The sequence below is a fragment of the Vombatus ursinus genome, unplaced genomic scaffold (assembly GCF_900497805.2).
Source record: "Vombatus ursinus unplaced genomic scaffold, bare-nosed wombat genome assembly UNPS02014859.1, whole genome shotgun sequence".
NCBI lineage: Eukaryota > Metazoa > Chordata > Mammalia > Diprotodontia > Vombatidae > Vombatus > Vombatus ursinus.
In genome coordinates, this window is record NW_020954637.1 from 1,459,270 (window position 1) to 1,480,577 (window position 21,308).

The 21,308-nt window shown below is 40.1% G+C and overlaps 1 protein-coding gene across 1 annotated transcript; it reads left to right on the forward strand.

The window, feature by feature from the left end:
• The first annotated feature begins 3,183 nt into the window (after window positions 1-3,183).
• On the forward strand, window positions 3,184-13,034 carry LOC114027417 (tissue alpha-L-fucosidase-like). Its single transcript, XM_027841462.1, has 8 exons — window positions 3,184-3,542; window positions 5,246-5,380; window positions 7,331-7,468; window positions 8,278-8,383; window positions 9,535-9,735; window positions 10,716-10,909; window positions 11,115-11,214; window positions 11,968-13,034. Exons 1-8 carry the CDS (start codon window positions 3,184-3,186, stop codon window positions 12,106-12,108), a joined length of 1,374 nt encoding a protein of 457 aa, XP_027697263.1. The 3' UTR covers window positions 12,109-13,034.
• The last annotated feature ends 8,274 nt before the right edge of the window (window positions 13,035-21,308 follow it).

The window sequence follows — 21,308 nt, forward strand, 5'->3', positions numbered from 1 at the left end:
TGTGTGTGTGTGTGTGTGTGTGTGTGTGTGTGTGTGTGTGTGTGTGTTTGTTTAACAGGGGTGTGCTGGAGCCTGCTCAGACTGCCTAGTGAGAACAAATTGTTAAATTTTCATATCAAGCATTTAAACCTCAGAAATCAGCAGATGCTTCAAATCAGGACTTGATTTTATTGTTTTAACTGTCTAGACTTAAGAAAGTGATAGAGGAAATAATAATAATGCCAATCAAACTTAAAAGTGTGTTCTGTCCACATTTTTTTCTGATAAGCCAATTGTTAAACACTTACCAGAACATGCCAGTAATGTGTATGTGTGTGTGTCTAAGAATATATATGTAAATTCTATGAATATATACAAATATGCTAAAAAGAACATATTCATCTTTATAACATTTAATCATTTTAATAAAATCAACTTGTATAACAAAAGAAAAAGACTCATCATACATATCTTAATAGCTGCATTTATTTATTTAACTATTTCTTTTTTTTATTTATAGTTTTCAACATTCACTTTTATAAGATTTTGAGTTCCAAATTTTTCCCCTCCCCAAGACGGCATGCAATCTGATATAGGCTATACATATGCAATCACATTAAACATATTTCCACATTAGTCATGTCGTGAAAAAAGAATCAGAACAAAAGGGAAAAACCATGAGACAGAAGAAAAAAAAAGAAAGAGAAAATAGTATGGTTCAATCTGCATTCAGACTCCATAGTTCTTTCTCTGGATATGGATGTCAGTTTCCGTCATGGGTCTTTTGTAATTGTCTTAGATCATTGTATTGCTGAGAAGAGCTAAGTCTATCAAAATTGGTCTTCACACAATGTTGCTGTTACTATATACAACAGTGTTCTCCTGGTTCTGCTCACTTCACTCAGCATCAGTCCATACAAGTCTTTCCAGGTTTTTCTGAAGTCTGCCTGCTCATCATTTCTTATAACACAATAGTATTCCATTACATTCATATACTACAATTTGTTCCGCCATTCTCCAATTGATGGCATCCCCTCAATTTCCAATTCTTGACCACCACAAAAAAAATAGCTATCATTTACATAAAGCTTTAAGGGTTTCAAAATCCATCACATATATCATCCCATTTGATTCTCCCAACAATCCTGTGAAGTACCTATTATTATCCCTATTTTACAGATAAGGAAACTGAGGCAGAGTGACGTTAAGTAATCTGCCCAGATCACACAGCTTTTACATATCAGTGGCAGGATTTGGACTCAGGTCTTCCTGACCCTAAGTCCAGTATACTAGTCTCTGAACCAATCAACTGCCTCTCATTTGGGTCTACCTTCTCAATATTATGTACCCAATGAGTTCAGCACAATATTGTTGAACTCTTAAAGCAAAATGTCAACCAAAATGTTTGTGCTTCAGCAATGCCAGCACCAATTATCTCCTTTGTTTGAGCTTATTATGCCCAGCACTGATATAAGGCAAGGATAATTTTGAGACTGGCTAATAGAAGAAGGGAAGAAGTCAATCAGTCTTTCAAATAGCATTTATCAAACACCTACTATGTGCTAGATATTTTCTGTCCTAAATGCTGGGGATACAAAGAAAGGAGAAAAAATATTAACTGCTCTCAAATTCACAGTTGAGGTAGCTGTGGATAGAGCATTGGGTCTAAAGTCAGAAAGACCTGAGTTTGAGTTCAGTCTCTGACACTTACTTTGCAACCTTGAGCAAAGTCACTTACTTACTTTACTTCTGTCTGCATCAGTTTCTTCACCTGTAAAATAGTAATAATAATAATAGCACCTACCTCCCAAGGTTGTTATGGGGATCATCTAAGCAAGTCACTCAAACTCTCTGTGCCTCATCTGTAAAATGGATATAATAAGGAAACCTACCTCACAGGGTGGTTGTGAAGATCTAATGAGATAATATAAGTAAAGTACATTGCAAAACTTGAAGAGTTGCATAAGTTCTACCTTTTAGACCTAGTTCTAGATTCCCTGGACATCCTCTAGGATTAGACTGTATTTCTGAAAAACAAATCCCTCTGCACAGGCATCATGTAGTCTGAAAAATTCCAGCCATAAACAAACTTTGGCATCTTTTTTCCCCCCAGACTACATGATGTCCATGCAGGGGGATTTGTTTTTCAGAAGTCCAATCAAAAACCCAAAGTTTTAATTGTTCAGTTTTTTAAAGGTTGCTACATGATTCCAGCTATTTGTCCAAATCCACAATCTGCACTTGAGTTCACCTTCTCTCTGCCAGAAGATGGGTAGCAGCTACTCCTTTCTCAAGAAACACTTGAGATAAAATACTGAAGTAGCCCATGATTTGATTTCACTGCCAGGTGTCAAAATGTCATGAAAGCAGAAGAAATTCTCTTCCTCCCATTTTTATAGTCAGTGCCTTGTAATAACGGTTGTAGATGGTGCTTTCTGCAACCCTGTTCTAACATACAAACTTTCTGCTGTGCAATCTTTAGGTTATAGTAGGCTGAAAAGTAATGTTCTAAATATTCAATTGCTCCCAAAAGTATCCCCTTATTTCTGCTTAAAAGAGACAACAATCAGTACGACGAATGAACGAATGAATGAAAACATTTCAGTGTCTGTTTTTTGCCCTTTCAGACCTTCAGCTATAGGTGAAGTCTCTCTTCCTCTTCCATCTGATCTCCAATACCAGAAAGTGATTTACAAATATCACGTGATTCTAACAACCGCCTTGGGAGAAATGACCTATTAACCCTCTTTTACAGAAGAGGGAAAAACAGAGGTCCAGAGAGATCAAATGATTTGCCCAGGGTCACAGAAGATGATGACAATCGCTCCTAAAACCCCGACAGGATAGAAGCTATCTAAAATGAGACAGCCTCTTTTAGAAATGAGAAAACCGACTGAGAGGTTACATAGTTTGCCTAAAGGGGCCACTGGGCTAGTAAGAGTGTGATACAGAACTCAGACTCAGGTGTGCAGCCTAACTATTAGCAAGCATGCTAATTATTATCAGTATCATCCTCATCCCCAGAGCCTTGCTCCTGTCTTCCCTCCCGGGTCCACCGAGCCCAAAGCGGATCCTCCAGGTTTCCCTCTTTGGCCAATCATTGGGAGAGGAGGCGGAGCCTGCGAGCAGGAGCCGAGCTTCCCCTGTGCATACATATGAAGGTGCCTCGGGCTCACCTGCAGCAGTAGAAAGGTGAACTCTGCCATGATGGGAGCTGTCCGGCTCGGGCAGCTGGCCCTGCTCCTGCTGGCCGCCTCGGCCTTGGCGCGCTACACCCCGAAGCGCTACACCCCGGACTGGGAGAGCCTGGACGCCCGGCCCCTGCCCTCCTGGTTCGACGAGGCCAAATTCGGCGTGTTTGTGCACTGGGGCGTGTACTCGGTGCCGGCCTGGGGCGAATGGTTCTGGTATTTCTGGCAGGGCGAAAAAGATGCAGACTACGAAGCCTTCATGCGCCAGAACTACCCACCTGGCTTCTCCTACGCCGACTTCGGTCCCCAGTTTGAGGCTAAGTTCTACGACCCCAAAAAGTGGGCGGAAATCTTCGAGGCGTCCGGGGCCAGGTGAGACCGGTCGGGGACCACCCTGATCCCAGCAGGCTGATGAGGAAACAGACCCAGAGAGATTAGGGGAAGGGGTGGAGGAAGGGGAGGAGGGGTCTGGGTCCAGGATCGTGGAATTCAAACCCAGTACTTTCCAGGGCTGCTCCACTAAGCCGTACCTCTTCCCACCCGGAGAGTTTCAGGGAAGGGCTGAGAGAGTTTGGGGAGGGAGCTCCCCATCAGGGTCTACTTAAATCCAGCCTCCATCTCTGACTTCTTCTGTATGTACTTATATAATGTGGCTAAGACTTAGATCTTCATAAATTTTACCGCTTTTATCCTATCCTTATCCCCTTTTACAAATGAGGAAATCGACTGAGGGAATTAAAGTAACTTGCTTTGAATCCCCAACACTTGGCACAGTGTCTACAACATAGCAGGCGCTCAATAAATGTTTACAGTACAGGACTCTCTATCCACTACTTTGCATCCCCTGTAGCAAGAATCATCTGAGAGGGAAAGAGCTTACTGTGAGTTAGCATGCAAACTCCTTGGGAGGAGGGATTGTTTCATTGATTGTATGCGTATCTACAGCGACTGGACTAGCACCTGACACATAGTAGGTCAGCGATTGTTTGACCTCCTTGAGCTTCAGTTTGCTCATCTATAAAATGAATGAGTTCGACTTAACCTGTGTCACCTTGGCCAAATCATTTAACTTCCTTCCTGGATATCAGTTTCCTCATGGTTTCTGAGGTCCATTAGAATTCTCCATGTTTTGTATCCAGGTGTTTGACTGTCGTGTCCCTGATTAAATTGTAAGCTTCTTACCATACGGACTGGGTTTTGCTCTTCCTTGTAACACTTAATAAATGCTTTGTTGCCTTGAATTAACAAACAGTATTCAGCTCCTAGTAGGTGCTGGGCTGTTCTCAGCAGTACAGATGCTCTGATACAGAGGTACTGTGCAATTCAAGGGGCTCCTCCTGAAATTGAGTAAAATCACTTTGGAGACCCCAAAACAGTGGGTTAGCTGCCTAGTACTACCCAGACCAGCTAGAGTGACCACCTGGGGAAACTGACCACTTTTGCAACCCAGAAGTTAGTAGATTAGAAGCTTGTAATAGTTTCGATTGGATGTATTTTTGGCTTCTTTTGGTTTTTTGTCCAGGTTGTAAATCTGAAATGAGATTTACATAGGAACATAGATTTGGATAAATGAGATTAAATCTGATAACACTCCCCTCATAGGGTTACTTTGAGGCTCTGATGAGAAAATGTATGTAAAATAAGCTTTTCAAGCTTTTAATACAATGTCAGCAGCTATTCTCTCATAGGTTTCGAATAGAGGTTCTTAATCTTAATCCTTTTTGTGTCCTGGATCCCTTGGCTGATCTGGTAAAGGCTACAGTCCACATCTTAGAATCACGATTTTTAATTCATAAGGCCAGAGAACAGATAGCTGGGGGGTTTTTTGTTTGTTTGTTTGTTTTTAGATAACTTTTACTGGTGACTTTTTCCATTGTTCAGATTTAATTTACTTTGATAAACATTTATTAAGCACCTACTATGTGCCAGGCCCTGGGGATACAAAGACAAAAATGCAACAGCCCCCTGGCCCTAAAGGAGCTTAATTTCACTGAGGCAGTATGTACACAGATAAATAAATGCAAAAGAATTTGAGCAGGAAGAAAGCATTGACCGTGTGGCTTTGATTTCCACAGGTATGTGGTCCTGACCAGTAAGCATCATGAAGGCTACACACTCTGGCCCAGTTCTACATCTTGGAACTGGAATTCTGTGGACGTAGGGCCACACCGAGATCTGGTGGGTGAATTGGGGCCTTTCCTCCGAGAGAAGTAAGTGTGTTTGGTTTTTTATTAGCCCTGGACTCCCCTTTGCTGGCCTTCAATCACTTGAAAATCTCAGCTTGTCCCCTTGGCTTTCCCAGATAACTAAGAATAATCTGCAGAACAGTCTCATTGTCATTGAGCATTATTATGTCGAGGCCCTGCTTGTTTGAGGTTTAAGCCAAAGATGACCAGGCTACAAGTGGCATTTGGCTGGTGAATAAAAAGTGCCTAGAATAGGCTGCACTGTCTGTGTCAGCCCAGGAAAGAATCTACTGACTGGGAGCTTCTCCAGTCCTACTTTTCAGGAAGTGTTTTGAGGCTTGGTTCAGAACAATAGTTCTGAAAAAGATCTGCAGTTTTAGTGAACTGCAAGCTCCCTATGCATCAGCAGTATGGTATGGCAGCCAAAACTGCTAATAGCAAGGCTAGGTGGAATGGGCTGCCTTCCACAGGGTGGGTGACTCCTCAGGTCATCCAGCAAAGACTAGATGATTATACAGTAGTGAGGATTCCTGTCGTGGATGGATTGCACTAAATGGTGCTGAAGAGTCCTGAGTCTCCAGTTTTGTAATTCTGATTAGGTGATTGCCTATCACATGCCCCTCCATTCATTTATTCCTCCCTAGGTTTTGCCCCCAATATACTCAAACCAGGACACTTCTTCACACATACCCTTGATCCTGAACTAAAGAAAAATTAGAATTTGAGTTGAGGAGGGTAGGGCAGGTGAATCCAAGTGCTGGAGTTAGCTTCCGAGTTTGAGTAACTAGCCATACCACCCCAGCCACCCCTAACTTAGATTTGGATCTAATATATCAGTGGCTCTCAAGTCTTTTGGTCTCAGGACCCTCTTAAAAATTATTAAGGACCCCCTCAAAGAGTTTTTGTTTATATGGAATATATCTATCAATAGTTGCTGTATTAAAAATTAAAATACCTTAATATTAATGAAAATAGTTTTGACTTTATGGATACCTCAGAAAAGGAAGTGGGGTGGGGGTGTCCAAATATCTGAGCTATTTAAACTATTGGAGGGCAGGAACTATTTACAGAAGATTCTCTAGGGTAGAGACCCCCTATTATCTGTCTTACTGGAAGTCATCTGTAAATGAAGGAATAGAAGCATTTTCTTACAGCCTAGAAAGCACTAAAGGGTTAGCTGGGAAGAAAGGAAAGATAGGGATGCAAGTGGGGGGGTTACAATCCAGAGGAAGGAGGTATAGATGTTTGTACAGGTTGGGGGGAAAAATGTCCCAATTTGCTGTCCCAATTTATTATCCATTTCCATAATATAGGGTGTTTATACCTCTGGGTAAATATTGCTTCTAATAGTATTCTCTAACGGCATCCCTCTAATGACGCAGATCTCAACACATCTTCTGCAGTTGACCTTTGCCAGAGGGTGTCCATCCAGCATGCTAGGGGACTTCTTCTTAACCTTTAAGAACATAGCAATAGAGCAGGTGGTCTAACCATTTGTTATTCCTGAGACACACCACAGGATGACCTGATCTTGCTTTTAACTCCCCTATTTCTTTAGTGGTATACTTTAAGCCACTTCTCCTTTGTAATTCAAGGCAGCTCTTGAAGTAAATCCTATAATAAATATTTGTTGCTGATGAATTGAATCCCTCCTGTGTACCTCCTTAAAACAAATATTTCTGCCCTGCAAAGAAATTGCAATTTGCTTTGGATTCTAATTCTCCAATTTGTCAGCTTCACACTACATAATGCATATGTGAAGGTCCTACTTCTATTTGTGTTTTTAAAGTAGCCTTTAAAAAAATTCCATATGAGAGAATTCTACTGAAAGAAATTGAAATTTGTTTCAGATTCTAATTCCCCCATCTGTCAGTTCCACACTATGTAACGTTGGGTCTTGCTATTTATGTTTTAAAAGTAGCTGTTTAAAAAAAATTCCTTGTGAGGTAATTATTTCCTGTTTCGTCTTTTTAGGAATATCCGTTATGGACTGTACCACTCACTCTTGGAGTGGTTTCATCCCTTCTATATGCTTGACAAGGAAAACAACTTCACAACCCAGAATTTTGTCACCGCCAAGGTCTTGCCAGAAATGATTGATCTTGTGAACAAGTAAGAACCTTTCTGACCTTCAGTTTTCATCCTCTAAGATTGGGTTGGTGCATTTATATTATAATTCCCATCTCATGGGGCTTTATAACTCTAAAGGGCTAAAGAAATGGGAAGTGCAGGCAGTTTTTATTGTTTGTAAAATATCCTCTTAGGAAACAAGTCATTCCACTGAGCTCTGACTGCAGCCTTACTAAGGGGTAAGGTCAAGGTCCTCCTATCTCTCCAAGGGACCAATAATTTATGGAGTGAAGGGCTAGCTAGATAAAGCCTGTTAACACTGCCCTGGGAATGGGTTTAAGGAATAGCGTTCTATGGCTTCAAAGCCTTTTTATTTTTTTGAAGTATGTCATTTCCTTGGAGTAGAGATCTCCCAGTGAAGAGCTTACTTTCCAAGGCAGACAGCATCTTCTTAGAGAGTGTCTGAGGGTGCTCAAAAATAAAGCGGCTTACCAGGTCCACATAGCCTGTATGGTCCAGGGGCAGGACTTGAACCCAGGTCCTCCTGACTCCAAGGTAGCTCTCTGACCACTGCTCCATATTGCCTCTCTACGAAGTACTCGACATCCATGCTTTCAGCCCTGGGAGGCTAGGAGAGTAGTCTAGTTCCAGTGTTACAGATGAAGGTAGTAAGACTCAAACAGTGAAATTCCTTGCCTGGGGTTATGTGGTTCTTCACAAGTGCTTGAGGGGGGCCTAGATCCTGGGTCTCTTGACTTCTGGTCCACTGCTAGGTCACCACTGCTAAACCCCACTGATGTTCTAGATTGTAAAGACTCCTCCAGCATGTTACCCTTCCATGTGTCTTTCAGGTACAAACCTGACCTGATCTGGTCTGATGGAGAATGGGAAGCCCCTGACACTTATTGGAATTCCACCGAGTTCCTTGCCTGGCTGTACAATGACAGCCCTGTAAAGGTGGGTGACTGAAGGACTACTTGTGACTGTAGAAGGTGGAGTGAGCCAGGGCCTGGAACCAACTGTATCCTTCCTTCCCCTCTGTGAGTGGTCAGGCAAGAAGAGAATTCTGGATGGGGAGATAAGGAAGCTTTCCAAGAATGCAGAATGCAGCATGCTGCTGTGGGGATGTTTTGTGGGTCTGGGGCAAGAATAAGAATTCAAGTTCCTGCACATTCACATTGTTCCTGGCAGACGTTGAAAAGAATTGTTCCCTAGCATGGAGTCTTGAGTGACATCCAAAACCGGCCTTTAGGTCTGGGGCAGGATCACTGAGTGTGCCAAAGCCTAGCAATGTAAATTTCATTTCATTTTAGTCAGTGGTATTTTATGCAATGCCTACTATATGCACACTGTATTGATAAGACACTCTAGTAGGGGAAATAAATCACATGCACACCACTATAATACAAGATAGTATGTATGATCCATGCATAGCATGGGTCCCAACAATTACAGGAGAAAGCTAGGAAGGATAGCTAACATATTAGGCAGTGAGATACAAAAAGATCTTGATAAGTCTAGAGCCTTGGGCTGAATCTAATTATGAAATGAATAAGGACGAATAGCAAGTCTTCACTTGGGTACAAAATGACATCTTAGTGTGAAATGGGGACCGAAGAGGGAGGTGAGGAAGGGAAGGAATTAACCGACAACAATTGTTCTGAAAAAGACCTGGGGAATTCAGTGGACTGTAGGATTCATAGGAGTTAGCAATGTGATACGAGAGCGAAAAAAAAAAAATAGCTAATGGGATCTTGGGCAGCAGTAAGAGGGCCTGAGCTTCCAGAAGTAAGGAGATGATAGTGCTGCTATTTGGTCCTTTTCATACTTCACCTGGAGGATCATATTCAGTTCTAGGCACCACGGCTTGAAAAGGACAAGGATAAGCTAGAATGTCAAGAGTAAGACAGCTAGGATGGTGAAGGGCTGTGCATCCTTATCACGAGGGCCAGGGAAGGAATAGGGCTTGTTTTGCTTTACTTAGCAGAACACATTCTTGAATTGTAAAGTCACCTAAGAAAACCTGGTCAGCTTCCTTTCATAGCTGCACACAAAGGAATCCGTGTAGCTTCATCCCTGGTGACTCAGTTCTACCTTTCTTCTTTTAGGATCAAATTGTGGTTAATGATCGATGGGGCAAGGACAATCCCTGTAATCATGGAGGTTACCTTACCTGTCATGATAAGTACAAGCCAGATACTCTTCCAAAACGCAAGTGGGAAATGTGCACCACCCTTGATAAACATGCCTGGGGGTATCGGCGAACAATGAAGAGCAATGATGTTATGACTGATATAGAAATCATTTCGGTAAGAGCTGCTTTGGCTTTGGTCTCTTGAACCAGGGTAGAGAGAGGGAGGACATAGTAGGAAGACTATAGTAGGAGTCAGGAGACTGGGATTCAGATCTTAGCTACATGATCTCTTCCTCAGATATGTTTTCTCATCTATACCATTAGGAGATTGGACTAGCTCACCCTCTGTATTGAATGAATCTTTTATCCAGCTCTGATATGGAGTTCTAAGGTCTCTTCCTTTTCTGACATTCTTTGTTCCAAGAGTCTTCCCAACTATGAAATTTTGATTCTCAGGACTCTTCCTACTCTGACATTCTGAGTTCTAAGAGTCTTCCCAGCTCTGATACCATCTTCTTCATGGAGCCTTTCCTGATCCCTGTGCCTTCCCTTCCAAACTACTCTGAATATCTTTGTATTCATTCATTTTGGATTTATGGTGTATACATCATTACGCTATATCTTCCCCATTATAATGGAAACTACTTTTGAGTAGGGATTGTCATTCTTTTTCTTTTTTGGGGGGGGGCGGGGGGGGGAAGCACTTGGGGTTAAGTGACTCATCCAGGGTCACACAGCTAGTAAATGTCTGATGCTGGATTTGAACTCGGGTCCTCCTGACTATAGGGCCTGTTGCTCTATCCAATGCTCTGCCTAGCTGTCCCTATTCTTTTTCCTTCTTGTATTGCCAGTGCCTATCACATTACATGGCATATAGGAGAAGGTTGAAAAATATTTAATGGGTTTGCTTTTGAGGTCCCTTCCAGCTCAAAAGTTCTGTGTTCTAAGAATCCTTCTAGACCTGAATTCGAAGCAGGTTTTTGGCTATGTGAGTCTGACCTCCATGATCTCTAAGGGCCTAAGAAAACAGAAAATGTGCTCAAAGCTGTTTGGTGGTGGTTACTGTTTTTAACATTTGTGAGTTTCTCAGCACTGTTTCCAGCACCGCTGTTAATAGGTGAGGCACTTCACTGTTTCTTTTTTTCTTCTTTTCAGGAACTAATTGAAGTTGTGACTTTTGGAGGCAACTATCTGATCAACGTTGGGCCAACAAGAGATGGGATCATTCCCCCCATCTTTGAAGAAAAGCTCCGTTCTGTGGGGAGCTGGCTGAGCATCAATGGGGAGGGGATCTATGCTTCTAAGCCATGGAGGGTGCAAATGGAAAAGAACACCACCACCACCATATGGTAAGTTGCCTCCCTCTGCATTTGAGGGTCACTAGGTCTATGTCCCATCCCAGGTGAGGATCTCTCTTGTATCCAGACATGGCTTACCCCATGGCTAGCAGACCTATCTATGGAAATGGACTCTGATAGGTTAAGTGCTCTGTGAATATTTCAATTAAAGGCGAAGCTTCCATTTGGATAAGTCTGTGGTGACTGTTTTCTACAGGTACACCACAAAGGAATCTGATGTGTATGCCTTCTTCACCTCTTGGCCAAAGAATGGAGTGGTAGAGCTGGACTCCCCTGTCCCAACATACAGCACAAAGGTAAGCAGCCTTCCATGTTGCCTTTTATTATAGAAAGTTCCCTTCCATTGTGGAAACATTAGCCATGTCCAAAAATTCTCTGAAGCAGAGATCTCGCACTCCTGGAGCTGCCCACGGCAATGAAAATTGCAACATAGATAATGTTCATTTGTGGTTTTCTGTGTCATTACGCAGCCCACAGGTTGAGTCTGTTTCCAATTATGATTTTTGGTTTCCTGGGTTGGAAGAACACTCATCAAGTCCCGGGAGTCATTTAGTCTGTTTCAGTGCTGGAAGCACTGCTCAGTTTTTCTCTTCCCAGATAGGAGAAATCACCTCACCCCACTGCTTTGCAAAATTCCAAATTCTTTTGACTGGGTTGATTGTTTGATGTTATTTTTCTGCTCTTTTTCTTCTTACTTGCTGTGTGACTCTGGATGAGTTGCTAAGCCTCTTCCAGCCTCAGTTTCCCCACCTGTAAAATGGGGATAGTAACACCTTCTCAAGGACTGTTCTGAGGATCAAATGAGATAGCATGCCAGGCACTTGCATCAGTTCTAGCTACTGTCTCTTCAGGTAGCACAGTCTTATATGTAGATGATTTTGGTTCTTGGATCAGTCAGGAACTTCCTATGTAGTTTTCCCTCCCTGAGGCCCTACCCTCTTGCCTGTCTGATGAGGAGAATGGACCAGATAATACTTAATATCGTTCCCCACTCTAGTTCAGCTGGCTACATATGATGATCATGTCTTGTTTGTTCTTTTTATTTCTAGGTGACAATGTTGGGACTCTCAGGGCTGTTGAAGTGGTCAGAAGGCTCAATGGGTAAGGGTCTTGTCATTGCCCTGCCTGAATTCTCTTCAAGTATTGCAAACATGAAAATCTGGACTCTCAAACTACACAAAGTGGAGTAAGGCATTGAGTTCCGAGGGCGCCACACCAATGTCTGTGACTGCCAGTTTGATTTTTGCTTCGAAGACATGAACGTTGCAATAAATTGACTTTACTTAACCCAGAGAGGAATTTTCTGATCCGTCTTATTCAATGGCGAGTGCACCCTGTCTGACCTCAGTGGGTACCTCCGGTTTATAAGCCTGCACCTCCCTCCATGAAAGAAAGGCCTTTCAGGAGGGAGATCTCTGTGTATCCCTGACCTTACGCATGTAGCTGACCTCAGAAGTTATTTCAGATGGATGTCTCCTCCTTTGTTTCCTATGCCCCTTCTATATCAGGTGCCTCCACCCTGTAAGTAGGGGTCAGGCACTAGAAGGCAGAATGAAGTAGAATAGGCTTAGCCAGGTAATGCCAAGTTTGTTGATTTAGTGTCAGCTGCTGGTTGAAGAAACTTCCTCAGCTCCAGAAGTTTGTGAATTCAGCAGCACCTCTCCAGGGGGACAAGAGGAGGATGGCTTCCCTGGCTATCCCTGGCTTCCCACTCCTTAGACTTTCACCAACCACCAACCATGCTGCATTAGAGAGTCCTGAGTGTAATTCTAAACAATGCTTGGTAATAGAGTTGGTTGACAGTTCCATCTTAGGAGTATGCAGTTTTGTCCAGGAGAGTGGCACTGTGGATGCTAGGGACTGTCCCTCTCTAGAGCCAGTCCTAACCCTGTTAAAGCCAAGTTTATTCATGCAGAGGACTAAAGCAGACTGACTGGTCTCTAGTTCCTGTTTCTTGGTCCTGACAGTTCCCTATAGCAGAAACCTATAGGGATTCCTGCTGCATTGGGGTAGGGAGGAGAGTGGGAAAGGAGGCTTGTAATATCTATATGATGGATTAAATTCCCTTTTAAAATGTGCAATTAAGGAACAAATGCTCTAATTTCGTGTTTCTGTCCTGTGCCTCTTTATATGTGAATATACACATATTTTTTACACCTGTAAAAAAAAAAAATAAACTTTTTGCATTTAAAAAGGATGTTGTGTTGTTCATTCTGCAGGCAGGCCCCTGCCTGCCTCATCAGAAATCACTTGGTACAAGAGATCTTCAGGGTGTCCCCCAAATTGAATAGTAAAGTCAGAATCCTGATATTGGACAGTGAAAAAGTGACCCCATTGGGGTCTTAGTGCTGCCTTTGCCACTAACTCATGTGGGAACCTTGGGCAAGTCAGTTTATCACTCTGAGCCTCACTTTCCATCTCCATAAAGATGGAATAATGGTTGGAATGCCTCTATCAGTTGTTACTCCTAAGTGACTGTGTAATAGAAAGAGTCCCAGACAAAAAGGTCATCAGGCCTGCCTCCGATGCTGACACATCACACAAGGCCCTTGAGCCTCTCAGGTCCTGGTCCATGAAACAGTGGTGGTGATTATTTATATTCCTGTAAATTCCTTTGGAGTATGCAAAACAATCTCTCCCCAACAATAAGTGAAGAAATGTACAAATGTCCCTATTTTAAAGGTGAGGAAACTGAGGCTCAGTGAAGAAGTTAGAGCTTTGCAGAGTTGGAAGGGACCTCAACAGAACAAGAGCTCATCCAGCTTTTGCATAGAATCCTGTGTTCCAAGGGACTTCTCCAAGGTCACACAACTAAGAAGGTTCACATCTGGAACTCCAAACAGGCCTGGAATGCTGTCCTGCTCTGCCTATCTGACAGAAGATGGGATGAGGTCCAAACACCATCATGCAGCCCTTAAATTCCTCCCCCCCCCACCCAGGCCTCAATCTTCTCTGAAAAATAGCAGGGTTACATCAGGGGTGGGGAAGCTGTGGCCTCGAGGCCACATGTGGCCCTGTAGGTCCTCAAGTGCGACCCTTTGACTGAATCCAAACTTCACAGAACAAATCCTTTTATTAAGGAGATTTTTTCTGTAAAACTTTGGACTCAGTCAAAAGGCCGCACCCAAGGACCTAGATGGTCACATGTGGCCTGGAGGCCTCAAGGCCCCCACCCCTGGATTAGATAAACTCTAAGGTCCCTCCCAGCTTGGAAATTCTTTGAGCCTACACGTGCTTTACAAATTGCAAGAGTTAAATTTTACACAAATGTATCCCACAGGGCAACACAGTGTCTCTAAAACAGAGGTAGAAGGGATTGAGAGATTATCTCCTCCAACTCTGCTATTTCTCTGAGGATCAATAACTCGGCCAGGTGCACACACACGTAGCAGCCAAAGATACCACAACTCAGGTCTCCTGTAGCAACTGATCTTCATCAACTAATCAAATCAAAAAGCATTTATAGGGCAGCTAGGTGGTGCAGTGGATAGAGCACCAGCACTGAAGTCAGGAGGACCTGAGTTCAAATATGACCTCAGACACTTGACACTTACTAGCTGTGTGACCCTAGGCAAGTCACTTAACCCCATTGCCTAGCAAAAAAAAAAAAAGGGGAAAAAAGCATTTATCAACAACCTACTATTTGTCAGGCACTGTGCCAAGCTCTGGGGATAGGAAGGAAGGGAAAAAAACCAAGGTTTTTCTTACTCCAGGCCCAGCACTCCATCTACTCTGCCACCTCAATGCCTCTGGATGATAACCATTTTATCCTATTAATTTAGCTATCACATAATGCCTGAATAACTGTTGGCTTCCTTTGATTGGTCTAGAAACTGTTTCTCCTGATCACAATCACTTTAAGTGATGTTATTTTCATTTTTAATTGAGTGTATATGTTCTTTCCTTGTGAAACCCTGAGCCCAGCCAATACGACTGGTGTCAGAAGAGGGAATGAACATCTGAAAGGGAGTACATAAGAGAGAAGGAGCACCTCCTGCTGACACAGGCAGGGACTGGTCAGGAGAACATGGCCACAGTGGCACTAGGAATGGAAAGCATTCTAGTCCCCAGGGATGGAAAGGGAGCTGAGTCAGAGCCCTGGGAAGGAAACACAGGAGCAGAAAGAGAACCCAGGGCACCCTTGAACTAGATCAAGAACAGGTGCCATCTGGTAGCTAGGACACCCATTACCCAGTTCCAGGTCATAGTTGCAGGGACGAGAGGAGTGGTCTCAGAGAAATGGAGTCCTGACTGTATTGAAAAAGGAACAAGTTCTAAAAACTTAGCTGTGTGACTCGGAGCCCAAAAGTAAATAAGGTTCTCAGTTCTAGCCTTTAACCCCTCATAAATCTGCAGTGAAATAACCATGTCAGGAAATCAGACCCAAAAGGATCCAGCAATTCAGTTGCTCTGGCTATGCAGTACCTCGCATTGGGCTAAAAGTGACTGAATCCAGCAGCAGCCTACGAAAACTCAACTATACGCAATCCAGCAAAATCCTGACCCAAACCTGCGTCAGCAACTTGCAGAGATCCTACCAGGAGGGCAGTGCACTTACTTCTCCCTGCTTAATGAAAATCATAATCATAATAATTCCTTAAAAACAAGAATTGGTCAGATGGTAAAACAAATACAAAACCTTGCTGAAGAAAATAGCTTCCCCAAAATTAAAGTTGGCCAAATGGAAGCTAATGACTCCATGAGACATAAAGAAATAATGAAACAAAGTCAAAATATTGGGGGGAAAATGTGCAATTTCTCATAGGAAAAACTGGCCTGGAAAACAGATTAAGGAGAGAATCATTGGACTATTTTAAATCCATGAACCAAAAAAAAAAAGGCTTGACATCATATTTCAAGAAAGTACAAAGGAAAATGACAATGCTACCTAAATTAATTAATTTTATTTAGTGCCATATGAAACTATGAAAGAATTACATTATACAGCTAAAAAAAAATTAGCCACAAAATTCATCCAGATGAGCAAAAGGTCAAGAATATCAAGGGAATCAATGAAAAAGTGAGAAAGAAGGGGACTGAGTAGTAACAGATCTGAAACCACACTACAAAGTTGTAAGCTAAACAATTTGGTACTGGGTGGGAAATAGAGAGATTGATTGGCAAAAAGATTAGGTAAAAAATATATGGAAGCAAATGAGTACTGTAACCTATTAAGTTACTGTCTATCTTAGGTTACTCACTATCTGACAAAAACTACTGGGAAAACTAGAAAGTAATCTGGTAGAAATTAGGCATAGACCAACATCTCATATCACATAGTAAGTTAAGCTCAAAATGAGTACATGATTTAGACATAAAGGGTGATTTTAAAAAAAAGCAAATTAATGGAGCAGGGAAGAAGTCAGGAGAAAAGTTCATGAACAAACAAAAGATAGGTTCAAAGGAAGTAAAAGGGACAATTTTGATTACATAGAATTTAGAATTTGTGTGTGTGTGTGTGTGGAAATAAAATCAATGCAGCTAAACTTAAAAGAAAAGCATGAAACTGGGGGTAAATATCTTTGCAGCAAGTTTTTCTGATGAAGGTCTCATTTCTCAAATATATAGGGAACTGAGTCAAATTATCAAGAATAAGACTCATTCTCCAATTGATAAATGGTCAAAGGATAGCAATAGGCAATTTTCAGAGTAAGAAATCCAAGCTATCTATATCCATATGAAAAAATTGCCCTGAATCACCAATAATTAAAGAAATTCAAATTAAAGTAACTCTGAGGTACCATTTCAAAGTCATCCACTGCATCCTGGCCATGCTAATTGTCCTGACTTTTATCCCACCACTGGACTTCATTGACTCAGAGAGAGATTGAGTCTGAAGACTTTGTGCAATTTTGCCTCACTTAAATTCAATTCACAAGCAAGTCAAGACATCACCCATGATATCATTGGTCCTCTTTGAAAATGAATAGTGAACATATTCGTCATTACAGCATTTAATCATTTTAACAAAATCAACTTGTATGACGAAAGAAGAAATTTAAGAAAAACATTAAAGACTAATTGTAAAGGACTCATTAAGGTCGAACTGTTGACTTCTCACAGATGAAAATGTTATCAGTATTCTTAAAATTGTCATCATTACTAAGGTAGTTTGAAAGAAAGATCAGGGCTGAGCTGTGTATGATGGGGCAATTCTAAAAAACAAAATTGGGCAGGAAAAGGTAAAAAGGAGCAATTGCCTCATAAAAATGGGGCATGAAAGAAAGAACTGAAACAGAGGAAGCAGGTGGGGGTGGAAAGTTGGTGATGTTGGAACCTGATTCTCATCAGATCTGGGTCAAAGAAGAAACAATGAATACATCTGGAGGGGTATAGACGTCTTCTGGACTTGTAGTGATCAGTGAAAGAGATTAGGGACAAAATATATGGAAGCAAACGTGAGAGAACTCGGAGACAGGGTGCAGGAAAGACTTTTAGGAGGGCATGTAGATTAAGATTTAGGGGAGTGGGGGGAGAGGATAAGGGAGGGACTCAGAGGGGTGAGCAGAAAAAGGAATAGGAGGGTAAGGGGAGAAGATAAGGCAACAAGAATAGGGTAAAAAAAAGAGTATGAGAAGGACGACAGTGAGTAAAAATAAGATAGAGGGAAATTCACAAATAGTAATTATAACTTTGAATGTGAATGAGATGAACTGACCCACAAAATAGAAACAGATAGCACAATGGTTAAAATGATTAAAAATCAGAATACAACAATATATTGTTTACAAGAAACATATTTAAGAATGTGAGATACACACAGAGTTAAAAAATGGAGGGTTGGAGTAGAATTCATTATGCTTCAGCTGATGCAAAAAAGATAGGTGTAGCAATTATGATCTCAGAAAAAGTTATGGCTAAAATAGATTTAATTAAAAGAAATAAACAGGGTAACTACATTTTGATAAAAGATACCATAGACAATGAAGCAATAGCAATATTGAACCTATATGTACCAAATACTATAACATTTACCTTTTAAAATATTTATTTATTTTTTGTTTTCAACATTCACTTTTATAAGATTTTGAGTTCTAAATTTTCTCCCCCTCCCTCTCTTCCCCTCTCCCCAAGATGGCATGCAATCTGATATAGGCTACACATGTACAACCATATTAAACATATTTCCACATTAGTCATGTTGTAAAGAAAAATTAGAGCCTAAGGGGAAAACCACAAGAAAGAAAAAACAACCACAACAAAAAGAGAAAATACTGTGCTTCCATCTGTATTCAGACTCCATAGTTCTTTTTCTGGATAGCATTTTCCATCATTAATCTTTTGGAGTTGGCTTAAATCAGGCCTGTACAATCTGTGGCCCACAGGCTACTTACAGCTCACCAAAGTATTTTGGGTGGCTGCAAAAAAGGTAAAGGATGTTTTCTTCTACATTTTTCACAGGCTGCTTGAAATCCCTCATTGGGCCACAAGCCACCTGCAGGCAGCCTGCAAACAGCCTACAGGCAGCAGCTTGTGCAGGCCTGTCTTAGATCATTGCATTGCTGAGAAGAGCCAAGTCTATCAAAGTTGGTCATTGCACAATGTTGCTCTTACTGTGTACAGTGTTCTCTTAGTTCTACTCAATTTACTCAGCATCAATTCATATAATTCTTTCCAGGTTTTTCTGAAGTCCACCATCATTTCTTATGGAACAATAGTATTCCATTGCATTCATATACCACAACTTGTCCAGCCATTCCCCATTTGATGGGCATCCCCTCAATTTCCAATTCTTGGCCACCACAAAAAAAGCTGTTATAAATATTTTTGTACATGTGGGTCCTTTTCCCGTTTGTATGATCTCTTTGGGATATAGACCTAGAAGTGGTATTGCTGAGGCAAAGAGTGTGCCCAGTTTTAGGGCCCTTTGGGCATAATGTCTACATTTTTAAAAGAAAAGTTAAACGAATTACAAGTAGATATAGATAGTAATACTGTAATAATGGGGGACTTTAATCTTCCCCTCTCAGAACTAGATAAATATAACCAAAAAATAAATAAGAAAGAAGTCAAGGAAGTGAATAGAATTTTAGATAAGCTAGATATGATAGATAGCTGGAGAGAAATGAATGGAAATAGAAAGGAATACACTTTTTTCTCAGTGGTTCATAGCACCTTTACAAAGACTAATCATATATTAGTACATATTACAAATATAAATTGCCTAGATTAGCAGAGGAGGAAATGGAACATCTAAGCAGGCCTATTTTAGAAAAAGACATTGAAAAGACCATAAATGAACTTCCTAAGAAAAAAAGCACCAGAACCAGATGGATTTACAAGTGATTTCTATCAAACAGTTAAAGATCAACTAATTCCAATATAAAATAAATTATTTGAAATTATAGGTGAAGAAGGGAACTTAACAAGCTCCTTTTATGAAACAAATATAGTACTGATATCTAAACCAGGAAGAGTAAAAACAGAGAAAATTATAGATCAATTTCATTAATGAATATGGATGCAAAAAGCCTAAATAAAATAATAGCTAAAAGATTATAACAATATATTAATACATAAAAATTTTATAGTTAAAAGCAAAAAGGCTGAAACATTAAAAGGACCCTTTTCAGATCACAGTGCAATAAAAATTCTATTTCATAAGGGACCAAGGAAATATGGATTAAAAACTAATTTGAGATTAAACAACCTAATCTTTAAAAAAAAAAAAAGTGGGTTAAAGAACAAATCCAGGAACTATATAAGCAAAATTATATTTAAAAAAAACTTTTATAAAAATAAAATCAGACTTAAACAATTGGAAAAATATTAATTGTTCATGGGCAGACTGGGCCAATATAATAAAAATGACAATTTTACCGAACTAATTTATATATTCAATGCCATCCCAATTAAATTACCAATAATTTACTGAATTACAAAAAATATTATAACAAAATTCACTTGGAAGAACAAAAAGTCAAAAATATCAAAAGAAATAATGCGACAAAATGTAAAAGAAGGAAGTTTAACAGTACCAGATCTTAAACTATATTATAAGATTGTAATTATCAAAAAATATCTGGTACTGGCTTAGAAAGGTAGATCAATGGAACAGAGTAGACACACAATTTAGCAGTAAATAAATATAGTAACCTTGTATTTAACAAATGAGATTTGATAAGAATTCATTATTTAGTAAAACATTGTTGGGAAAACTGGAAAGTAATCTGAAGAAATTGGGCATAGACCATATCTTATACCATTCCATAAAATAAGGTCAAAATGGACACATGAGATAGATATGAAAAGAAATATTACAAGAAAATTTGGAGAACATGGAACATATTATTTATGAGACTTATGGATAGATGAACAATTTATGAATAAACAAGAGACAGAGAGCAAAATGAGGTGTAAAATGGATTTCTCTTTTCTTACTCTTTTTTAATTAATCAAATTTTTGTACTCTAAACTTAAATACAAAAATGAGAAGAGAAAAAAAGTTGCCAGGTACACAGTAGAACATGAGAGGATTCAATATAAAATAGTAAATTTCCACTTCAAGAAAACCTAGCTTTTCTTTGCTTCCTTATAGGCTTTCTTTTGTGCTCTACAGTGAACTTTTTACTTTATTTCCTCCCCCCTCTCTTCACCCTGCCCCAAAGAAGGCTACAATTAATTGTGGATATATGTACATATACATAGGTATCTATAAACAAACACATATATTCACTCAAACACACGCATGTGTGTGTGTGAGTGTGTGTGTGTGTGTGTGTAAAATTTTACCGTTTATTTCCACTTGTCATCTCTTTCTGTGAAGGTAGATAGCATCTTCCTTCCTAAGTCCAAGCCTTTCCATGTTTTTTGAAATTAACCAGCACATCATTTCCTACACCACAGTAAATATTCCAACCCAATCACATCCTCTCTGAGAGATTATCTATGAAAGTTTATTTTCCCCAATTTTCTGCATTCCTTCTATTTTTGACTGCATAGGTTTTATTTATACAAGAAATTTTTAATTTAAACTAATCAAAATTATCCATTTTACACTTCAACAATGCTCTAACCTTATAATATAGTTTAAGGTCTGATACTACTGAATCTTCTTACTTTACATCGTTTTCCCTGGTTTCTTTGAAGTTCCTGACATTTTGTTCTTCCAAATGAACTTTATTATTATTTTTTCTAACTCAGTAAGATTTTTTTTTTGTAATTTAATTGGGATGGCATTAAATAAATAGATTAGTTAGGTAAAATTGCTGTTTTTTTATTATATTGGTTTTACCTACCCATGAACAATAAATATTACTTCAATTATTCAGATCTGAGTTTATTTGTATAAAAAGTCTTTTATGTTTATGTTCACATAGTTCCTGTGTCTGTTTTGGCAGGTGTATGCTCAGGTATTTTATGTTGTCTAGGTAATTTAAATGGTCTAAAA